Here is a 19,497-nt window from a genome sequence, read left to right on the forward strand (position 1 = left end):
ATATATATATATAATTTTGAAAAAAACTTTCTGTAGAGTTTTTTAACTGTTATATTCAGTTTTTTGCTATATATATATATATATATAAATTTATGTCTGGTGAAAAGTAACTTCGTAACTTCAAGTACTAAACTCAATTTGAATTCGTTAAAATTAGCTGAACTTCAATCAACTACAACATTAAAAGTTTTATTACACGTTTATTCAGTCATACAAATCCAGTCCTCAGAAGTGGAAGAAGTATTAGGACCCCAAGTAAAAGTACTGACGTGAAGAATCCTGATTTTCTTTTGTACAAATAGCAATTATAACAATGCGTCATATTTCATATACTGATCTTATTTATTAAATCTGTCAATAAATGTAGGCTTGTGGAGTAAAAAGTAAGTATGTAAAAATATAAAGGAGCATACAATTTAAATACTCAAGTATAGTGCCACCAAACTGTACTGTTTAGCACAGTACTTGAATGTTAAATGTACTTGCATTCACCGCTGCCAATAAAATAATATATAATATACTAAAAAAATATCATGACAGGCAGATAATGAGTACTTAGAAGATTTTGAATGCAACACGTTTTTTCATTGTTGTACTGCTACTTATAAAATATCTGAATACTTATACCCTGCTTATAAGTTCTATAAGTGGAAAGAAAACGAGTTCATCTTTCAGTAATTCCTCCACATTTATACATGTTTTACTGAGACTGGATTTTAATGTCTTGTAAGATGTTTTACTTTCACTCCATTCCATGTTTGTAAAATAAGTTTTTGTGCAAATCGTACAGGCTTAACAATAAATGTAGGCCACTGCCATTATTTGAATTGTCCACCAGGAGACCTATACTACTTTAAGTAAAATGTACAATGCATATGTTTCATGTATCTCAGGTATTTATTGTTCCAGTATTACTTTCCCTCAAAGACAGAGAAATGCTCTAAAACAACCTGTTGTTTTCTCAGTTCACTGGGTTGAAGTCCAAATGTGCCATGTGCATTGTGAAAGCCCGGTAAAAGTCAGAAAATAAGGACAGATCACAGTGTGTATTTTTGGTGCTGTGGCCTTGGACCCTCAGTCAGGTCTGTCCTCCGGGATCATTTGTCCAGAGTCTGAGTTTTCCGTGGAGCAAGTGAGGTCAGTGGGATTGTGGGTTTGTCCATTTGCCTGAAAGAGGACGTGTAAAAAAAAAAAAAATCATGTCATGTGGTCAATAGTAACACAGTTCTCATTTTTTAAAGGTACCACATTAAGTCTCATCACGCTCACCTGCAGGGCTTTGTCTCTGCTGGTCTGATGCTGAGCGTCACGAGGGCTGCTGCTGCCGGACCTCCACAACACCGCCAGCTTCAAACACATACATTCTGACACCAGAGCAACTAAAGACAAGCAGGTGCTCTTCGCCGTTGACCAGCCAGTAAACACGATAGACGGTATTTGTCCTGCACTTTCCAGCAAACATGGGGACGTTATGGACACTTTCAAAACTGTGAATTCACCGGTGTTCCCACCAAATACTATTTTACAGATAGCATATGTCTCGTATTTGATCTTTTGTTTAATTTGAGAGCATTTCTCTATTCGAGGCAGGCAAGATGACGGTCTGCGTGTCAGCTGACGTGCCAGCGCGTTTTGGACACCGCGCACAGCTGAGTGCGGGTCCAATGCGGATTGCGAAAGTTTTGGGTGACACAATTTATTAGTTTCCCTGGAATCATTTTCTCCCCGCGTTTTGCCATCCACCCTCGGCGATTTATACGCCACGGTCAGCCGTCTTCCCACCAGAACACGGTCTCCTTGCAGAAAAGCCTCCCACGCTAACGCCTGGTTTGACCGGGTGCGCTCAGCTAGCGAGCCGCCGGTCAGCGCGAGGCTGTACGCCGAGGTGGAGGGCCGCTTGGTCGGCGGATTCCTGGTCAAGATATTCCCCCGACACCATAGAACAGCCGTCAAGGCAGAGGCGGAGGGAGTGGAAGCCATGGTGGTCGATAATATCCACAACAGACTTCTGTTTCAGGACTGTCTGCTTCAAGTGTCCTAAAGTTCCACCTCTATCCAAGCTGTCACATAACGTATAGGCCTAAAGGTAAATTTGCGTAAGGAGTGGATTCGAGGGGGGGGGGGGGGGCGCGTGTCCTTTCTGCTCTAGTGCACCCGACCATATTTGCCTCGATAGTCCGGGAAGGGGGCTCAGGTGGGTGTGTCTTTAAGTAATGGTGGGGAAAGCACTCAGTAAAAGTCCTGCATGTGGAGAAGTATCAGCAAAAGGTGCAATACAACCTATTTTCTAGACTGATCACAACGGTGGTTGTAATTACATGAACTCAAGTAGGCTTTACTGCGTTTTGAGATACTTGTAGTATTTCAATTTCTACACATACATTGTACCTCTACGCCACTATATTTCAGAAGAAAACGTGTACTTTTTCCCCTTCACATTTACTGATAACTTTTCACATTTTACATTTGGTACCTTTTGTGGCTTGTAACCCACAATTCAAAAATAGCAACAGTGGCATGTCATGTTTCATGTCTATTAAGTGACTTAGCAGTTCCACATAAGTTGGTTTCATTTAGGCAACAAAAATAAGAAAATATAATACAAATACAACACAACTTTATCGAGCATCATTTTAATTTTTCCCCTTCTTTTTAGAACACAAATCATTTCACAACCTTGTTTTGTACATACGGTTAAGTTAAAACAAGCTGCAGCATTGACAAGCTACAACAAAACACGCTGCTTATTCATTGATGCGTCAATGTTAATAATAAAAGGATGATAATAGCTCAGTCACACAGGCCATTTTCTTGGCAGAATGAGTACTTTTGATACTATTACAAATGCAGGATTTCTAATTGTCATAGAGTATATTTTACATTCATGTACATTACTGATAGCTGAACACTTCTTGGCTGATCATCATCCTCAGCTTTTTATGTAAAGTCTTAATCTGCAAAGTAACCATCAGAGAAATGGAGTGGCATAAAATATGTCGTAATTAGTTTTTATTGGTTTTAAATACTAAATACTGCATCACTGTCCAACATGTATCCTGTTATTTTTAACTTGGCTTTAAATTTAAAGGTGGCTACTGAAACTCAGATGTGGCACATAAGATAAAAGGCTGCATGAAAGTCTTAACATATGACTGAACTTATGTTCTCTTATGTTATTCCTGCAGTTTGTCGTGGTCTTTCATGATTTACCCTCCCAAATGTTTTGGCCATCCCACACCAAAGAGTTAGATGGCATATTAGCCTAATTGGCTCACTGTCAAAACTGCAAACAGCCGCCCTTTAGTAGGTCAGTAAAATGCTATGAACGTATGCTGTCAGACAGGTTTGTCAGGCAAACAACAGAGAGGAGCGGCTGGGTAAAAATGCAGAATTCAAGTCCCCCTGTTCACCGGTTTATTTACACCAGCAGTGGCTATCAGGTGTCTCAAGAACACATGCAGGTTCCCTGAAAGGCATTTTGCAAAAAAAATCTGTTTTCACTAAATATAGGACAAGTGTCAGGAGAATGGACAGGAAGTCCCCACCACACTTTACACAATTCTTTTATCATGTGTTTTGGAAATACGGAGCAATGACCTTTCAAATTCTAGAAAAATGTTTTTAAAAAACCCATTGCTATGAGTGAAAAGAGAAAATACGTATATACAAATACATAAATCATCTTTGGCTATGTACAAGGAGTTGGTCTGTAGAAACCCTGAACTGATTATGGAAATCAGCCTTTTTCGAAGTCCTTTTCGTCACAGAGTTTAGTGCATTTCATCATTTGCAGCTGATTAATCATTGTGGACAGTTCCTTTACACGTATATATTTCCGGCTTTCACAGTAACGACAAACATGTTCAGGAAAGAGCAAAACAACAACAACAAACAACCATACAGGTTTGCTGTAGTTTATATTGCCCATATGTGCAACATCGAGCCTGTGTGTCCTCTGTCTAAAGAATGTTGCCTTGCTTCATTTCTTCACTGCATGTGAACCGGACAGAATGTGTCCCTGTGCTGAGCCTTTCTTTCACCAAGAGCACACAAGGGGGCAAAAGGATCACTGAAAATCACAACAACTTTTGTGTGATATCTCTACAGCCTGTCCTCCCCTGTCCTCCCCCTTTCCGGTTCCTAGCCCCCGGAGTCTGGGGGACGCTGTGACGTTTGGTTCCCCACAAGACCAGGCCTGTACAAATTCGGCACGATCACAAAGGCCAGAATCCCCACCAGCATGAGCGCCACAGTGATGGTGATGATCGTCGCCACCACGGCGTGGTAGCACTGGTCCGAGCGGAACAGCCTGCGCAGGCGACCTCCGACCCTGTTCGGAGGCCGGCCTACGTCCACCACAGTGGCTGGGGCTACTCCCTGCTGCAGTACACTCAAGTGGACGTCACCCCCTGCTGTCGCCTGGCTCTTTTTAGGCAGGATGAGAGACTTGGTCGGGCTAGTGGGAGGGGGGTTCTTCAGGAGCAGTTTGCCCTTGCTGCGCTTGAATCGGATGGACATCGCCTTCTGCATGTCTGGTGGGAGCTTGCCTATGATGTCCTGGTTGTTGCCCAGGCGGGGCAGGTCCTGGCCGTGGGGGAGCACGGTCATCTCGCGACACACCGGGCAGCACAGCGTCTTGAGCTCGGGAGAGGTCACGTTGATGCGAGCGAGGCACTCCAGGCAGAAGGTGTGACCGCACGCCAGCAGCTTTGGGGTCCTGAAGATGTTATCGTAGGTGCAGAAACACACAGCGCACTCGGTTTCCTCCACATCATCCTCAGGGGGCTTCCTCCTGGCTCTCTCTCCCTCTTTCCTGTCCCGTCTCCGGGCCTCCTCACTCCTCCCCCGCTGCCTCCTCTCTCCCTGGTGCCGGTCTCGTTCTCTCCCTCTGCCCCTTTCCGCCCTCTCCGAGTTGGTGCTCCTCGATCTCCTCACTTTGGCAGGCTTCTCCTTCTTCGACATGTCCGCCTTGCTGTTCCTCTCTTTCTGGCCAAGCTTGGGTTTGACGTTGGGGGCCTGCCTGGCTCCGTGGTCGTCAGGCCTGCGTCCCTCCCTGTCATCGCTCATGTTGGTGGGATGATGTTAGAGGTAGACTGGAATCAGATTCACGGTTCCCCAACAGGAGCTGAGGAAGACGAAAGCTTTGATAAGTTTACTGGCTCACAGAAACCAGCAGAGCAGGAAACAGACTGCAGGAATGTACCAGCACAGCCTGCGTTGCTGTTTCACGATGATGAAGCAATAAATGCCTTATCGCTTGCTATCCAACATCTCTATTGTATTAAAATGCTGTCTGTTGATTTTATTTTATCTGTTCAACATGCATGTGGTGCTTTTGCCTTGCTAATGGGTGGCTGTATTTGTTTAATAGGCTTTCCTGCACAGAATCATCAGCAAACACGAGATCTGCCGAACTGGAAGTTCTTCACGCGAGTAAATATATCCTGTGGTCTTAGTGGGTTGAAACTTGTGAATTAAAACTACTCCAATGATGACACTAGTAGGTCACATAGTTTCATTGTTTTGAAATGCCGGAGCAAACCGTCCATCATACCCAGCTAACTCACAAAGTCAGTCATTAACTCAAACGTTTTTAACCGGCAGGAGGCACACGGTCAACATTCTAGCAGCCGATTTCCTTCAAATTGTGGAAAATGCATTTTGACATTTGCAACAAGTTCAAGTTTAGTTGTCAGTTTCTGTTTCGTAAGGATTTAGGGGCTTTAAATGAAGTTTGCCGGCAAAGAGAAAAACTTTTTTTTTTGACAAAGAACAGGAAAGTAAATTATTAGACTTGTACACACACACACTGACCTGCTGAGGTAGATCAATATCGGATCACGTCGTCAAGAGATGACCTCACAAGTAGAATAATCCTTTTGTGTACCAGTGCAGTAGAAACATGCACCGAACTTCATTCCGGAAAGAAAAGCAGCTTAAAGCTTCACGCTGGAAGTCTTTAGGTCGCTCTGTAGTTCTCGTCTCTTTCCTCTCATATCTTGTTTTCTAATTGTAACACAGCACTGCCTCCTCTGAACCCTCCTCCTCCTCCTCCTCCTCCTCCTCCCCTTTTCTCTTCTCTGGTCAGACCAGTTGGACCTGCTCAGGTGAGCCAGGCTTCCTTTTTTTGTGTCTGTTGTATTTGTAGAAAACCAGGTATCTGATGTGTGTCCACACATCATTAGAGGCAGCTCTGTGTGACTACAGCTGCATGCTCTTATTGGTCGAATACATTTGAGAATCAAACTCGTACAGCTGTTTAATGTCAGATATTAGTGGCGTGGAGCGTCACATGATAGAGAAGCACACAAGCGTTTTACTCTATGAGACTTTGTGCGATATGAATCAAGGACAGCAGCAGTGACTGTTGGGGAAATTCCACTGTCGCTGCATTCACCAGTGCCATCAACACTGCAGGTATGAGCGCCTCACACCTGTCATAGCTGCACCGCTCTCTTCACACTTTGTGGGTTTACCTCCCAAACAAGACCAGCAGCGTAAGTTAGACTGTCACCACAGCACAGTCCCAGTTCCACCAACACCAGACTTAATTGAATGCATGTTCGGGCCAGAACTGATTGAAATATTAACAGCATAAGACGTTTTGTTTGCTTTGTCAAACAGCTCATGTTTTGCATTGGCTTACAAGTTGAAAATTAGCAAACTGGTGGTCTTCCAAAGTTTTTTTAAATAGTTCAAAATGAGTTAAAGAGGTCACATCTGTATCTTTGGATGCTTTGATATTCATTTTGTAAAACTTCTCAAAAACAGTCCTTTTGTTGCACAACCAGCATGACAAGAGGACGACAGGAGCCGATTCAAATGTTGCGTCTAAATATAACAAGTTGAACATAGTGAACTTCCTGGTGTAATTATAACAAGAAAGAAACCTGAGTTGAAAGGTAGTAAATAATAAGAGTAATAGCTGAGCTGCAAACCAGGTCACAAAACAAAGTGGTTGTAAAAACTTTATTGCGGTAGAAAATAAACACGTTACGGAGCCTCACACGAGAGTGAAACTCGTTATTTAGAAATTAGTCTTTTCAGCTTCCCCGGTAATTTGCACACTTTAACAGTGTGTTGGTTTCACAAAATACACAATTGGACTCAACAAAGAGCTTGGTGGTCATTGAAAAGCACCTGGAAAACAAAGCTACCGTCTCGTTCTTCAATGAGCTGTGGGACCCACCCAGAGACTTGGCGCTGCTGCAGACTCAGATCCCACTGCATTCATGTTTCATTGTTGTTGCCCAGCTGACACAGCCGGTTTATGATTAACCCAGTGAGTGACTTTGTGACCCACTTCCCACTGGACCCGTCCCTCCGCTCCACATGGCCAAAATGTGGTCCAAAAATGCCATCTCAAGCTACAACTGAAGACAAATGTAGCTGCAACCACAATTCCACACTTTTCTTCTTTATTTTTTATAAAAATCAAAGTCATTGTATTTACTTTCACCCTGCCCTGAGAGGGGCGAGGAGTGTGCCCTCTGCACTGTTTATCTTCATCCCCCCCCCCCCACCCGAGCCTCGGCCCTCTCTTTAGCCCAGCTCCTCTTTAGCCTTCCCCTGCTTGCGGGGCATCTTCTTGCTGCTGCTGTCCTCCAGCTCTTTGCTCTTGTAGTAGTGAGGCGCCACTTCAAGCAGCCAGCTGCTGTCTATCTCAATCACCTGTGTGCAGAGGGAGAGGGATAGAGAGAGATTCATCGATGTGTGGGGACATAAAGAGGCAGTTAAATATTGTCCAGGAACACTTCCTCTTTAATGTGCTGCGTCATACCCACAACGCACTATTCTGTGGGCGTTGTCTGTGTCACTATGTTATTTACATTTTAAACAACAGCTCTTTATGTGCTTCATGTTTGTCTTCCACATCAGCCAAACAAGCTTATGAAAAGCAGACTGCTACCCATCATCTCCAAACTCTGCAAATATTTGCGTGAGATTTTTGGCGAGTATTTAAAAGCAAACAGTACGACGTCAGACCTGTCTCATGAACTCCTTGGTGGTGAAGACCAGCTCGTGGTAGATGATCCAGCGCGGCTGCTCCTCGAACAGACAGCTGTTGGGGTGCACGTAGACCGTCTGCTGGTGCTTCACCGTCTTGTAGCCGCCTTTGCTCAGACGCGCCGTGTGGTAGAAATATCCCGCCGTCACCGCCTGGGAGAGGGACAAGAGAGGGGTTTATTAACATAGATCGTAGAGTCAGGGGCTGAGTTTTGAGGTATAACTTGAAAAAGCATTTTCAGCTTTGTGACAACGCATTTGTTTTCAAACTAAGCCATTGGGGTTTTGAACACATTGCTTAAGAAGTAGGAGGATTTTCTCCACCCAAAAAAGCTACATGGTTTTATTGGACAGCAACAATAGTATTTTTTATTACTTTTACTTCATCAGGACTTTCCCTAAGAAATTAACACAGCACAGAGCCGCTGATCCAAGTCCAGCTGTCAGACCTGCTTCTCCAACCGTGTTTTCACAGATGCACACAAAAGTGATGTTTGGTGCGTTCAAGAAACTAATGCTTAAAGGGACAGCGTGGAAATGAAAACCGGCTGACTGACAACATCTGTGGTGCAGGTGGGAAAAGCAAATCTACATTTGTCATTTCGCCTTAAAAATACAGAAAACATTTTTAAACGACTCATTCACTTTCGTTGTGTTTGCATGTAAGCATGGAGACGTCAGTGACGCCTGGCTTACAACAAGGAACACACACGATGCCACTAAAGCCACTTTATGGATAAAACTCAAAGACTAATAAATGTTTAAAAGTCTCATAAAAGAAAGAAATACAAGCAGCAATACCCGTTTTCCCCTTAGATATTAGCTCTATATTTGATTCATTATTTATGAACCTTTATTTTAATATAACTAAATAAGTTACAGGATTGCTTTTGCCTATTTGGCTGCAGGACATTCGACACAGGCAAAGGCAGCACGTTACGAAAGAAGGTGTAACCCGCCGATTAAAACAAACGCCCTTTCTTATCTCAAGTGGTTTAAGGGTGCGTTCACAACACACAGACCCTGATATGAGAAGGCTGATCACACAGCCTCTGTTCGCTGACTGTTCGTTGTACTTTTAATTTGAAGAACGAGATATATATATATTTTTTTTATCTCAGTATCTTGATTAAACTCTCTGCCAGGAAGCATCCACCCGCTTAGTGTTCTTGAGCAAAAACTCACTGTATCCGAGGGTGACCTTTCACCTCCTTATGGAGCCATACAGGATTAAATTCAACTTGTGGGTATAACAGGATATTCCAAAATATGATCATGCCGACGGTTAAATCTAACGTAAACAGCTTGCGGTCTTCCGTGCATTATTAGTCGGTCCCTCACCGGGTCAGGTTTCAAACTCTTGTCACTCATTGAGCCATGTGTTAAAGCCTGAGGTGGAGTCAACAACAAAAAATGGAGCAAATATTGACAAGCGGTGTTGGAGGCACCATCTTCACCATGTTTTTGGAGTTGCTCTTGCGTGCCACAGGTTGAACTCTTCAGTGCTTTTATATCTGCTTTTCCTCCCTTTGACAGTTACAGCCCAACTCTCCTCTGCCTGCATAACATTCAATCTGACGTGATCAAACCAACGAGCAGCCATGTTCACAAAGACTCAAAGTAGAGTATCCTCTTCATTAAAACCACAAAATCAAGGTTCCATGTTTTTGTCAGGGAGCTGTGGTAAAACTCAGAGGGCCTTTCTCCGTCTCACTGACCTTGCGAATGGGCAAGCTGTCTCCCTGGGAGCTCACCACCTCCACCTCAATGCGATCCATCAGACCCTCCAGCTGGTCCCTGACATCCCGGGCTCTTCTCATGGAGCGGAACTGGATGAAGTTCTCGTAGCACCACTGCGTGGAGTAGCCGCTCTCCAACCACTGCGGGAGAAAGACACCATGAAGCGGCTGTTAGCACAACACCTGCGCTCTGGACTAAGACAGTGGTTCCCACAAGGGGTTGCAGGGGTTACAAATCTGAGGGATCGAGAGTTGTATAACTGGAGACAAAGCAGAAAAACATAGTTCTGCTACATAAAAAGTCGTGCATATTTTTCCTGTCTTTTCCCTAATCTCTGTTTCAGCCATGCTCAGGATGGCAGGTCAACCACTTTTGTCCAGACTGAAATATATCTCAACAACTATTGGATGGATTGAGATTTTGTACACACATTCATGCTCCCCTGAGGATGAATCCGAATGACTTTGGTGATCCCGGGACTTTTCCTCTCGCGCCACCAGCAGGTTCACATTTGTGGTTTTGAGTGAAATATCCCGATAACTATTGGATGGATTGTCATGAAAGCCAAAAAGGTTTGATAACTCCAAATTGCAACAGTTGCTTTTCGACACAAATCATGAGCAATAAGGCAATTCCTAGTTTTGGTTCCAGGTTCCTGGTACCTGTGTGTAGACGTTGAGCAGCACCAGGTGGTCTCCTCCCGGCACCACAAAGTTCATTCTGGCGTTGTCGGCGTGAACCACTTTGTCTTTGGGCCGGTAGAAAATAGAGTTGTTTACTGACAGCATGGCGGCTATCGTCAACACTTCCTCTGAACACTTGTACCTGGAAAGGGAAGGAAAATATAAACAGAAGCATATAAACATACAGAGAGGAATAAAGAGAAGGCAGAGAAACAGTATTGATCCACCCCGTACTTATACAATCTCCCTAAACGGCATCCACTCAATAAGCTGCAAATTTCTCTGAGGCCAAGAGTCAGCATTTTCTTTATGTGCGTCATCCTTATTCAGCAACTCAATAGTTTCCTTCTTATCATTCAACAAACATGTCACAAAGTTAACAGTACAAAACTAAATGACACTAATGTCATTAATGCATGCAGCTCACACACACTGGACGACTTGAACTTCCGTCTTCAAAAGCACTGAACTGTGTCAAAATAAAGAGGAAGTATACCAGGCCAAATCTGAGCTCATTTTCTATTTCACAATAAGTACGCAGCTTTGGTTTACTCCAGATCTCATGTCATGTCGAACCTTATGAATCAATTCCTGCTTTAGAGATACATTATGAATATTCTCCTGCGTGAAGAATTGATCCTCAAACACATATTTACAACAAATATAAGTCAGATTCTGCTCTTTATATCATTTAAATATTATTTTGACTTGTCTGTTATCGTTTATATACATCCTCATCTATAACCGGTCAACACAAACCTCATTGAAAAAGTGTGAGCACAAAGCCTGGAGGAGTTTGGTACATGTAGGAAAACCAATGTCTGTAATTGATTGAATGCATCTGATACTTTATCAGACTGGAGACTTACTGCTCAGAGGCCAGGACCATCTTGCTCAGCATGGGGTCCACCGGGAGCTCAGCCATCCTGCGACCCAGCTGAACCCCGACAAACAAGAGCAAACAGTTGAAGGCATTTGACTCCAGTCATTCATCAAATAAACAATAACCGGCACTACGGTAGTCACCAATGATGCAATGTCAGACACACTCCATGAAAAACATCCCCACATCCTCGATAGTCACTGATAAACAAGACGAGAGTGGAAATAAAAGCTCGAAGTAGTGAGTGAGTCATCTCATGCATCAGCACTTTTCGACAAGGAAGCGACTCTTCAATGCTGCCAGGAAACAGCAGCAGCAGCAGCCTCGGTTATGTACAGAACGCCACACAAACACTCAGACGAACATTGTGACGATGGACATGGATTATGCGTGCCAAAGCAAAGAATATACCGTAGTATGTTTTCTGTGAAGTTCAGAATGTAAAATGTGTTTGTTCTGTTTGCTTATGATCCTGTTGATTTGACTGGATCAACAGGATGGAGTGGGGAGGGAACAATTAACACGCTGCTTGTTGTAACTGGTTATTGGGACAATAATTGTGGGAACTAGAAGGATTTTTGGAGGAGGTCTATACCAGTTTTTTGTCTGGGGACCCACTTTTCAATTATGACAAACCATTGCGACACAATTCACAATTCCAGCCCTTTTCCATTGTTTTCACATTTCCATTTGCTACACAGTTATTATAAAGATGTCAGCTATAGCTGCTCATGAGTGTAGGCCCTGGGTTTGTACCTTGGTGAGCTCTCCCAGGTGGTTGAGCGCTCCCAGGGCGTAGAGCTGCTCCAGCGCCAACACCAGAGTCTCATGAGGAGGTGGGTCCATAAAGTCAAAGTGAATGAGGTCATTGATGCCTACAAGCAAAAAGTATTAGCTTATTAGACGCCCACAGCCTCTAAATAACACCACACCATCGTCTTATTAGTCATTATATGAGCCCCTCCGCTTCTCACCTAAACTCTTCAGCAGCAGGACTACATTCCCCAAGTTGGTCCTCTGAATCTCGGGCACCGTCGATTCCTCCATCTCGTGTTTAAAGGCCCAGGCTGTGTAAAGCCTGAAACATTTCCCAGCAGCCACTCTGCCTGCACGGCCTGCCCTCTGGTTGGCCGAAGCCTGAGAGAGAAACAGAAAAAAACCAGAAGGAGGTGGCAAAACGTTTAGAAACCAATACAGAGGCGGACAATGCAGACAGGAAACGCAACACTTGGACTTAAGTCCTCATACACAATATCACAACTTGTAGCCTGAGTGAATGAAAACATGTGCGTTCAGTACACTACACCTCCCCGCTCTAACAAGAACAGAGAGCAGTTACCCGTGAGCAGGGCGTAACGATGAGTGACTCCATGCCGGTGCGGGCGTTGTAGCTCTTCTGTTTGCAGAAGCCTGGGTCAATGACGTAGATGATGCCATCTATGGTCAGCGAGGTTTCTGCTATGTTGGTAGCCACCACCACCTTTGATTGACAGGGAGAGAACACACAGTGCCGCGAGATAAAGTGAGTAAGCAGCGCTCAAACACACTAGAAGGAAGATTAAATCCAGCTGTGTAACAACAGGAAGAAAGACGTGATGAAAACATCAAGACGAGGCTTTAATCTGTCTCCATACCAAATCAAGTCTTTGTACTGCAGCGGCCTCTAGTGGAGAATAACAGCATTGACATTTAATCTGATTTATGACACAACCGATACAGAAAACAGATAGCAGAGAGCTATTGTCTTCATTTAGGTCTCCCAAAGAAACAAACTTGTTGTCAAAGTCTACTGAGCATTTTATCTGCCACGGTGAAATACTAATCCTGCAGTGACCTATCACATCCAGAGGAATCATTGTATGAGGAAACAATAACATATTCTGCACAGGAAGGGGACATCGTCTCACCTTACGGGCTCCCAGCGGAGTGGGGTTGAAGATCTTCGCCTGCATGTCCGACGGCAGGTTGGCGTAGATGGGAAGGACCAGCAGCTCTGCTATCTTAGAGCCGAGCCGCCTGCATCGCTCCTGGAGCAGCTCGCAGCACGTTTCGATCTCCTCCTACAAGAAGCACAAGAGGTTTAAGAGTCGACCGACACACAAAGAAAAATAACATCCCTTCCTCCCGCTTTCACCCGCTGCACCCTCACAATATTCTACAGAGGTTGGTCCCCGAGGTAAGAACAGAAAAAACGGGGAAAAAAGGTTTTCTTTAAGCTAAGCAATTGTGGGGGAAATTATTTGGTTCAAAATCAACAAAACCTATGCAGAAAATGCACCCAACATAAGGAGGAGACCACCAATCTCCCATTATAACCGGGTCCAAAACTTTGAATCTCTTGCCCAGACTCTTGAAGAAGCCCATGCTCGATATATAAACTGTACCTGTCCAGTGAGGAAGACCAGGACGTCTCCGATAGGCTGGGTGACGTGGATCTGGAGCACCGACACCACGCAGGCTTCCAGGTAGTCTGCCTCTGGAGCCTTGAGAACACAACATACAGATGCGTGCATCAACAGGACAGTTTGGTTTTTGGGAGCAGTCGTTGCCTGGACACATTTGACCAACTGACTGAGAAACATTTGGTCTTTATTTCTCTTCAAATGTACAAATGTGTATAAATGAGTGAGAAAACAAAAGAAATAGTTTAGGAGTAATGTTTTAGCTAGGAAAAAAAGACGGCTATTTTTCATTCAGTGTTTTTATATCCCCATTTCTTTTCCATCCAACAGCAATGAATCACCAAATATTTAAAAAGAAATTAAATACCTACCGGTACTATATTAAGCATTGAAAGAATATGCTAGTTCCTACTTTAGTGTAGAAGATATCGACGGGGAACCTCCTGCCGGGAATCCTGAAGACGGGCGCGTCGTCAAAGAAGCGGGAGAAGCGCTCGGTGTCCAGAGTGGCGCTGGCCACCAGCACCTTCAGGTCTGACCTGAACCTGGCGATGTCCTTAATCAGACCAAACAGGATGTCTGTGTGCAGCGTTCGCTCATGGGCTTCATCTATGAGGACCACACTTTGGGGAAGAGAGAGAGAGAGAGAGACAGAGATTGTGAGGAGAGGGCAGGATTGAGCACGACCTGTACAGTGAAACCGACAGGTGTTCAATAAAACATGCACGGACATAATCACTAGAAATGTGAGAAACGACGGAGAGGAACTGTGGGAAGTTTATGGGCAGAAAAAGACGTGAGGAAATCAGGCAGTGGAAGGTTAGAGATAATAAAGTAAATACAGTGCCCGATAATTTAGAGACACCTGCAACATGTGATGAGGAACGCAAAAATGTCACAAGAAAATATCGCGACATTTTTCTATGATATTTTTTGAACATTGATGAATGATTCATTACCTGTAGCTGGCCAGGTCGGGCTCGGTGAGAAACTCTCGGAGCAGCATGCCGTCCGTCATGTACTTGAGCACTGTTCTCTCTGACGTGCAGTCCTCAAAGCGAATACTGTAACCCACCTGCATGAAGCAGTGAAGGAAATGTGAAAACATTGATTCAGGAAACAGTCAACAATACTCTGACATAAATAAAGCATGCGAGAAAATATTAGACAGCAGATCACAAATATGTGATCTGCTGTCTAATATTTCTGTTTGACATCCAGAATAAATATTTAACTATTATTGAAGTGTGAGACAGAGAAATGGGATCGGCGTGATTATGTTCCTAGCTCACCTCATTCCCGAGCTTGACGCTCATTTCCTGCGCCACTCTGGACGCCACTGACATGGCTGCCACTCTGCGAGGCTGTGTACATCCGATCTTCATGCCTCCGTTTGTGTAGCCCTGAGAGAGGAACAATAGGTTGATGGGTGGAATCATAACTGACTTTTTAATCTGTACTTTCCTCATTAGTATGCAGTAATGCTGACTTGTAGTATTTCAGTGGACAGTAGTTATGTATGCTGGTCATCTATAATGCCAGTATATATTGATGTTGTTATTGTTAGATTCCGCACTCACGTCTTCCAGGAGGTACTGAGGGATCTGAGTGGTCTTTCCGGAGCCCGTCTCCCCCTCAATGATGAGAATCTGGTGCTCGCTGATGGCAGCTAGCAGGTCCTCTCTGTAGGGGAAGATGGGCAGGCTGCGACGGACCTCCTGCATGGACTGTTTCTTCAGCTCTGCCTGGGACAGAGCCAGGGCCTCCTGATCCTGAACACAGCAGGGTCAGAACAACGGGTTCACTTTGGACCGACATACCGAATTTTACCACTAGGTGTCGCCCTTGACTCAGCAACAGCTCCCGTATGGACCATACTGAGACGGAGAGAACTAGAATGAGAGTGTAGCAACTCCTGCAGTGTTTACATGATAACGGTGCTGCCTTTGGTCCGGCACAATACTGTAACAACACGCACTTCTGGGCAAAACCTGGCACCCACATTACCCACAATGCAACTCAAACGACTCAGACAGGACCAAATGAACCCCACCTGCTCCGTCCTAGTTCCCTTCATGGTCATGGCAGTGCTGACAAATTCGATCATCTCCTCCTCCTCCAGGATCAGCTGGTACCTATCCTGCTCCTGCCTCATCCCTTGCTCTCGCTCCCTCTTGGCACCGAAGCTGAGGGAGGCCGTCTTCAGCCTCTCCTCCTCCCAGCGGCCTTGCTCTCCTCCCAGCTCCATGGGACTTTCCTCCAGCTCCAGGTCCCTCTGGGGCACCTCCTGGTCAGCGGGGAGAGGGAGGGAAAGAGGTGAACAATGGAACCAATGCACACTTGAGTGGGTGACTGTTTCTGCACGTTGTGTCAGTATGTGACATCCCTCGTTCCTACCTTGTTTCTCTTCTCTTCTGGCATGTAGTATCTGTTCTTCCTCTCCTCATGTTCCTTGGCACCGGCCTTTTTGTAATCTTTAGCCAGGTCCCGCAGGGTGCGTTTGTAGTCCAACTCCTTTTGCTCCCTCTCTGTCAGCTCCTCTGTATGGAAAAGGTACTCGTCGTCATTGATCTCTGCCTCCAGGTCTTCCATCTTCTCTGACTCTCTCTTCTTTAGATAATCCCAGCGAGAGCGCTTCCTCAACTCCGGCAACTACAGAAGGAAAGAGCAAAACAAAGGATCAGAAACTCCAGTATACAGTTTGAACTCTGGTAACATCATATTCTAACGTGATTGCGACAAAATACGAAGATGAAGTAGAAACTGGTCTACCATGTTCTTCTGGTCGTCTTCAGCCATCTTCAGCCTCTTCTGAGCTTCCTCATAAGCCTGGAGAGAAAAATAACACAACGAAGGTGTTTACCTGCATGGAATTGTGGGTCATCTTTGAAAAAGATGCATGAGCTGCATTGCAATTTCCTCTTCTCCCACCTTTTTGTCCGTCCTCTCTGTTATGTTACGAGTCTTGTCTTTGTCTTTCAGCTTCACTCGCTCAGCAAACGCATCTCTCTCTTCGATGTCCTGCTGTCGCTCTCTCTCCTCCTTCTCCCACTCTTCCTCTTCCTCTTCTTTCTTGGGAGAATTGGCATCCCTTTGGCCTGAATTGCCCCTGATATTGGAAAAGAAAACGCATCAAACTGAGGCTTCTGTACAATATTTAGATTAGATTTAATTTTATATTAGCTTAAAAGGCAAAATAAACAAGCAAAATAAATCCAGCATAAAATATCTGGATTACCTTATAGGTGCTTCGTCCTCACTAGACGACGGGCTCTCTTTCTTCTTTCTGATGTGCTTCCTCCTGTTTCCTCTGTCTTTGTCCTTTTTCTTCTTCCCTTTCGTCGTTTCCTTCACAGCTTCTACATCACTGTCGCTGTCCTCCAGTAACGTGTAAGTCCGATTCCTCTTATCCATTTCGATGGCTTCCCTTTCCATCGCCCGGGCAGGTTTCTCAACAACCTGCTTGCGAGGAATCTGTAACACGTGCAACGGTAAAAGATTGTTCGAGGTATAATTCACACCATAACGTGCCATACTGTTAATGCAAGCAACTACCGTACTGTTTAATGATTTTAAAATTTATATTTATAAATAAATAAAGAAATGACGATATAATATACCTTGTCGAAGAGCTCTTGCGCGAACGCAACAACACTCTGTTCGATGTCAATCGTGCCCGTCTGCTCGAGACGATCCACAAAGTCTTGAGAACTCGAGGCTTTCCGCGCAGTGCCGATCATGAATTGAGACACATATCTGTCACTCAACCCGAGGATGTCATGGAGACGGTCATTCACCCACTGCTCTAGATTTGCCATGGTGCCTGATGAGGGAGCACAACACAAAAACATGGTTATCCACAATCCAGGTGAAGGTGTAAGAAGCTGCCGGCTACACCAAAGCCTGCAACCATAACCTGTTCCCAGTCCAAAATAAACAACCCAGCAAGGGTCTAATGCCCGTACATTGCATTACTTAGACCGTATATAAATATATAATAGACTGAGTACACTAACAGGTGCACTCTTGCACTACATGTACCACAACAACCCTGTGCAAACAGTGTATAGTACCCGTCGGTGGTACTGGACTACATTATGTCCTTCCAATTTACATACAGGAGGTTGGTGGGATATTAGAAACACCTCCCATTACAATGCAGTCCAGTAAAACAGATCACTGACTAAATGCTAATAAATATAATTGAACCAACACCATCAGAAAACGTATTATAGGCATCATAAAAGTAGACGTTATGGCAGAATACCTTTACTCCACTACATGTATTTAATAACTTCAGTGTTTGTAGGTACAGGTTAATAATATATCATACAATCAACAAATACATCTAGATAAAATGTCATTGAGTTTCACAAGCGACCCAGTAAATAGCGTTAAATAAAAAATTAGCTCAACTGGTAGCAGCGGCAACATTAAAGCGCTGAACACACGAAAGCATCAAGAATTGTAATCAATAACATAATTATTCTGAAATGGACCATTTGGCTTTATGAGTAACGTTACTTGTAAGTACTTTAGGGCTATTTATGTCAATGCTTAAGTAACTTACGTTGTTGTTGTGGTAGAAGTAGCAGGATGTTAGCTAGCTAACTCCGCTAACTCCAGCTACAAAATAACCGTTAACTTCACTTGTAGATCACGAGCTTCCGGTCAGGACACTTAATCGATACATCCCTCCATCGCCATGTATAAACATATATTTGTAGATTTATTTTCCCAAATAAAACACAACATAAATACAATTATCAACACATGTTTTGCTAACTTAGCTCAACGCACGCTGATGTCGGAAGCGGAAACACGTCATGTAAAAATACTGCGTCAACGTAGAAGCTCCCGCGCTTACTGCCCCTATGCGGCCGATTGAAAAACAACAACAGAGCGGTATTTGATCATTTTAAGGGTTGACACTAGTGAACAGGCTAAATAACGAAAATATGTCACAATTAGTTTTTGCATTTTGTATTAGTTCATTGAAATTGAATATTTAAAATACAAATGAGGCTTTATCGTTTTGAATATGTGCCCACTGCCCAATATATATACATTTATTATATGCTCTTATCTGGCACAGCACCGTTTTTTTATTAACCAGTGATGAAACATATTGGACACAAAGTTCATTGGAGGACTAAATAGCTGTCTTCATTTTTTTTGCCATGTATTGGAAAATGAGAAAAAAAACGTAACGTAACGTGATAATTGCGTCATTACAGGAAGTAACTGTAAAGATTATTTGTGGCAGGGTTGTTGTAAGTAGCCTACATTAAAGGCTAAACGTGCTAAAGTTATCAAGTACATTTTGTGCAGTAAAAAGTACAACATTTGCCACAGAGTAGAGGAGTAGAAGAAAATGTAAACACTAAAGTAAAGTAGACTATAAGTACCTCAACATTGTACTTGAGTATTGTAGTGACCCAGTTGCTTAGTCATAAAAAAGTCACCACGGTTGCTGATTGTTTGTTTAGACGCATGCCATAAAGTCCAATTTCCAATATAGGCATTTTACAAACACAATATAGGCACACAAACAGAGGACAACCACTTTCTCTGTCATAATCCATTTCCTCTACAAAATAAATCATAACATCTACATCATTAAAGTAAAAAACTGTTTGCTCCTGCTTGCTCAGCAACACGTCTCAAGTGACCTTGCATTCACCTGTGGTCTAATTCACAGCGGCTCTGCTCCCAAGAGGTGGGAGGTTGTACAAAAACAAAACAATAACAAAATGGCTCTTACAATTGAGTAAATGTAGAC

The 19,497-nt window shown here is 43.8% G+C and overlaps 2 protein-coding genes across 2 annotated transcripts; both read right to left on the reverse strand.

Moving 5' to 3' along the window:
* Nucleotides 1-2,639: 2,639 nt before the first annotated feature.
* On the reverse strand, nt 2,640-5,950 carry rnf183 (ring finger protein 183). The gene is made up of 2 exons (XM_079274676.1): nt 5,815-5,950; nt 2,640-5,125 (listed from the first exon to the last, which is right to left on the reverse strand). The coding sequence occupies exon 2, from the start codon at nt 5,065-5,067 to the stop codon at nt 4,141-4,143; it is 927 nt and encodes a 308-aa protein (XP_079130802.1). The 5' UTR covers nt 5,068-5,125; nt 5,815-5,950; the 3' UTR covers nt 2,640-4,140.
* A 1,005-nt stretch (nt 5,951-6,955) lies between these two features.
* On the reverse strand, nt 6,956-18,518 carry dhx16 (DEAH (Asp-Glu-Ala-His) box polypeptide 16). The gene is made up of 21 exons (XM_079276052.1): nt 18,286-18,518; nt 17,336-17,538; nt 16,954-17,189; nt 16,647-16,824; nt 16,488-16,544; nt 16,113-16,367; nt 15,769-16,002; nt 15,296-15,487; nt 15,008-15,118; nt 14,675-14,790; nt 14,128-14,338; nt 13,698-13,796; nt 13,221-13,373; nt 12,653-12,793; nt 12,288-12,450; nt 12,070-12,188; nt 11,300-11,367; nt 10,410-10,572; nt 9,726-9,887; nt 7,987-8,160; nt 6,956-7,671 (listed from the first exon to the last, which is right to left on the reverse strand). Exons 2-21 carry the CDS (start codon nt 17,531-17,533, stop codon nt 7,543-7,545), a joined length of 3,159 nt encoding a protein of 1,052 aa, XP_079132178.1. The 5' UTR covers nt 17,534-17,538; nt 18,286-18,518; the 3' UTR covers nt 6,956-7,542.
* Nucleotides 18,519-19,497: the final 979 nt, after the last annotated feature.

This window comes from Melanostigma gelatinosum (genome assembly GCF_949748355.1).
Source record: "Melanostigma gelatinosum genome assembly, chromosome: 9".
Lineage (NCBI taxonomy): Eukaryota > Metazoa > Chordata > Actinopteri > Perciformes > Zoarcidae > Melanostigma > Melanostigma gelatinosum.